We start from the raw sequence: 2,857 nt of genomic DNA, 5'->3' as shown, positions 1-2,857 counted from the left end.
CAGAAAGAATCCAGGAGTCCTGGCTCCCAGGCCCCCCGCTCTAACCCACCAGCTCCCACTCCCCTCCCAGAGCCGGGGAGAGAACCCAGGTGTCCTGGCTCCCAGCCCCCCCTGCTCTAACCCACCAGCCCCCACTCCCCTCCCAGAGCCGGGGAGAGAACCCAGGAGTCCTGGCTCCCAGCCCCCCCTGTTCTGACAAACCAGACCCCACCCCACCCCACTCCCAGAGCCGGGGAGAGAACCCAGGAGTCCTGCCTCCCAGCCCCCCATGCTCTAACCCACCAGCCCCCGCTCTCCTCTCACCAGCTCCTCGCAGGATGTGTTTTCGCTCGTCACCAGCTCCATGCCCAGCCTGGGGGGTCTGGGTGGGGGAAGGGTGTTAATTTGGGGGTACACACCCAGCCCCTCCTGCCCCTCCCTCGGCCTGCCCAGGAGGGGGTGCTGCTCACCAGGCCCCCAAATGCAGCTGTGTCTGGGGTGGGGTGGGGTGTCCAAGCTGCCGCCAGCCCAGCTGGGCAGGGCGTGGGGAGGTTACGGGGGGGTGGTGGGAATCTGAGTGCAGGATATCTCGGGGACGGGGTGGTGCTCATGATAAAGGGGGGGCCATGCCAGGGCAGGGGGGTGGAAGGAGGGCGGGGGGGGGGCGTGCCAGGGCAGGGGGGGCGTTACCCAGCCGATCCTCCCAGCCGCATCCTCTCCAGCTTCTGGCGAAGGCGTGACAGCTGGTCCCGATACCTGTGGGGGGCACAGACAGGCAGGTAGGGGGTGCCCAGCCGGGGGGGGGGGGGGCGCAGGGGGCTCCCCCCTCGTTTCCCTGTGGGGGGGGGCAGAGAAGTGGCTGACAGTGCTCAAGGCAGGGAGGGCACATGGGGCAGCCATGCCTGGTGGGGGGGGCCATGTTGGGCTTTGCCTGGGGGGGCTGGTGCCCTTGGGGGGGCGTGGGGCTCACCTCTCCTCCCGGGCGTTGGTCTCGTTCACCCTCTGCGCCTCCAGCTGCTTCTCCTGCACCCACCGGGCCTCCAGCTGGTCCCGCGCCCGCAGCGCCGCCCCCAGCGCTGCCCGCAGCCCCTCGGCCTCCTGGCCCTGCTCCCACAGCCGGGCGTGCAGCTCCTGGCAGCACCCCGCGAGCCCCGCCAGCTCCCGGGCACAGCGCCCTGCCCTGGGCAGACACACGCCAGTGGGTTACAGCCCCCCAGGGATACTGGGGGGCCCCGCGGGCTGGGGAGGAGACGGGGGAGGGATCGGGGGCTCACCTGGCCCGCTGCTCCTGGCATTCGGCCTCGCTGCGTTTCAGGGCGTCGCTCAGGTGGGCCACGCTCTGGGCCAGCTACCGGGGGGGGGGGGACACGGGGGGGGGTAGTCCCACGGATGCTGCCGCCCCCCCCCCCCCCCCCCCCCCCCCCCCCCTGCGGTGCCCCTCCCTCCCGACCCGCCGCCCCTGCCAGCCCTGCCCCCCCACGCTCTGTGGTGCCCCTCACCCCCGACCCGCAGCCCCCGGGAGCAGAGGATTATGGTCCCGGCTTCACCTGGATTCCTGGGTCCCGGGCTCCAGCTGAAGTTTCTCTGCCAACAGCCGCTCCAGGTCCCGGCGCTCCAGGAGTTTCTCATCTGTAAGTGAAGAAAGGGGCGGGGCTGGGAGCCAGGACTCTGCTGTGCCCTCAACTCATGGCCCCGCCCCCCGCCCCCCGCTCGGCCCCAGGCCCCGCCCCCCGCTCACGGCTCGGCCCCAGGCCCCGCCCCCCGCGCACGGCTCGGCCCCAGGCCCCGCCCCCCGCTCGGCCCCAGGCCCCGCCCCCGCTCACGGCTCTGCACCAGGCCCTGCAGCCGCCGCGTCTCGCGTTCCCGCCGCTCCAGCTCCCGGCGCACGTGGCGCCTCCAGGCCGGGCCGGGCCCCGCCCCCTCCATCGTTTCCGGGTCACGTGTGCCGCCGCCGGCAATGTAGCGCCGGGAAGGGGAGGGGGGCGGAGTCCGGGCCGCGCATGCGCAGAGAGCGGCGGGGCCATGGCCACCTACAGCGTCGCCAACGAGCGGCTGCGGGTGCTGGAGGAGCTGGAGCGCGAGATCGGCGCCTCGCTGCAGAGCGCGGGTAGGGGCGGGGCCAGCGGCCGGGGGCGGGGCCTGGCTGCAGAGCGCGGGTAGGGGCGGGGCCAGCGGCCGGGGGCGGCGCCTCGCTGCAGAACACGGGTAGGGGCGGGGCCAGGGGCGGGGCTAACGGGCGGGGGCGGGGCCAGGCTGCAGGTGTGGGGGCGGGGCTAACGGGCGGGGGCGGGGCCAGGCTGCAGGGGTGGGGGCGGGGCTAACGGGCGGGGCGGGGCAGATTGGGGTGGGGGCGTGGCTAACGGGCGGGGCCATGGTGCAGGGGGTGGGGGCCTGCAGTGGGGGGCACTGGGGCAGGGGACCCAATCGAAAGGGGACCTGGCGGCGCCGGTCGGCAGCACTGACCGAGCAGGTAAACGTCCGGTCGGGGCTGAGGCAGCCGAGTCCCCACCTGTCCCGGCTCCGCGCTGTGCCCCCGACGCGGCCACCAGCGGGTCCGGCTCCTCGCCAGGGGGCCACGGGGCTCCGCACGCTGCCCCGAGCACCGGCTCTGCATGCCCCTGGGCCGGGAACCAATGAGAGCGAGGGGGCGGGGCCTGCCAGCAAGAGCGACACATGGAGCCTCCCACCCCCGCCTAGGAGCCGCACCGTCCGGCCGCTTCCGGGGTGCGCGCGCATCACCCTGTCAGGACAGGCAGCCGGCCTTAGCCCCCCGCTGCCCAGGAGTCCCCCGAGGTTACCCCGCGCCCCTGCCCCAGCCCTGAGCCCCCCATAGCCCCCTCCTGCCCCCCAAACCCCTCATCCCCAGCCCTGAGCCCCC

At 74.4% G+C, this 2,857-nt stretch overlaps 1 protein-coding gene across 1 annotated transcript; it reads right to left on the bottom strand.

Annotated features, from left to right (window-relative positions):
* Positions 1 to 293: 293 nt before the first annotated feature.
* LOC112121039 (dirigent protein 10-like) lies at positions 294 to 1,329 on the bottom strand. Its single transcript, XM_029914000.1, has 3 exons — positions 1,254 to 1,329; positions 950 to 1,159; positions 294 to 735 (listed from the first exon to the last, which is right to left on the bottom strand). Exons 1-3 carry the CDS (start codon positions 1,272 to 1,274, stop codon positions 532 to 534), a joined length of 435 nt encoding a protein of 144 aa, XP_029769860.1. The 5' UTR covers positions 1,275 to 1,329; the 3' UTR covers positions 294 to 531.
* Between the last annotated feature and the right edge of the window lie 1,528 nt (positions 1,330 to 2,857).

This window comes from Terrapene carolina, unplaced genomic scaffold (assembly GCF_002925995.2).
Source record: "Terrapene carolina triunguis isolate 2854851 unplaced genomic scaffold, T_m_triunguis-2.0 Scaffold25263, whole genome shotgun sequence".
Lineage (NCBI taxonomy): Eukaryota > Metazoa > Chordata > Testudines > Emydidae > Terrapene > Terrapene triunguis.
The sequence above is the reverse complement of the archived record's forward strand: the minus strand, read 5'-3'. Positions and strand labels throughout refer to the sequence as shown.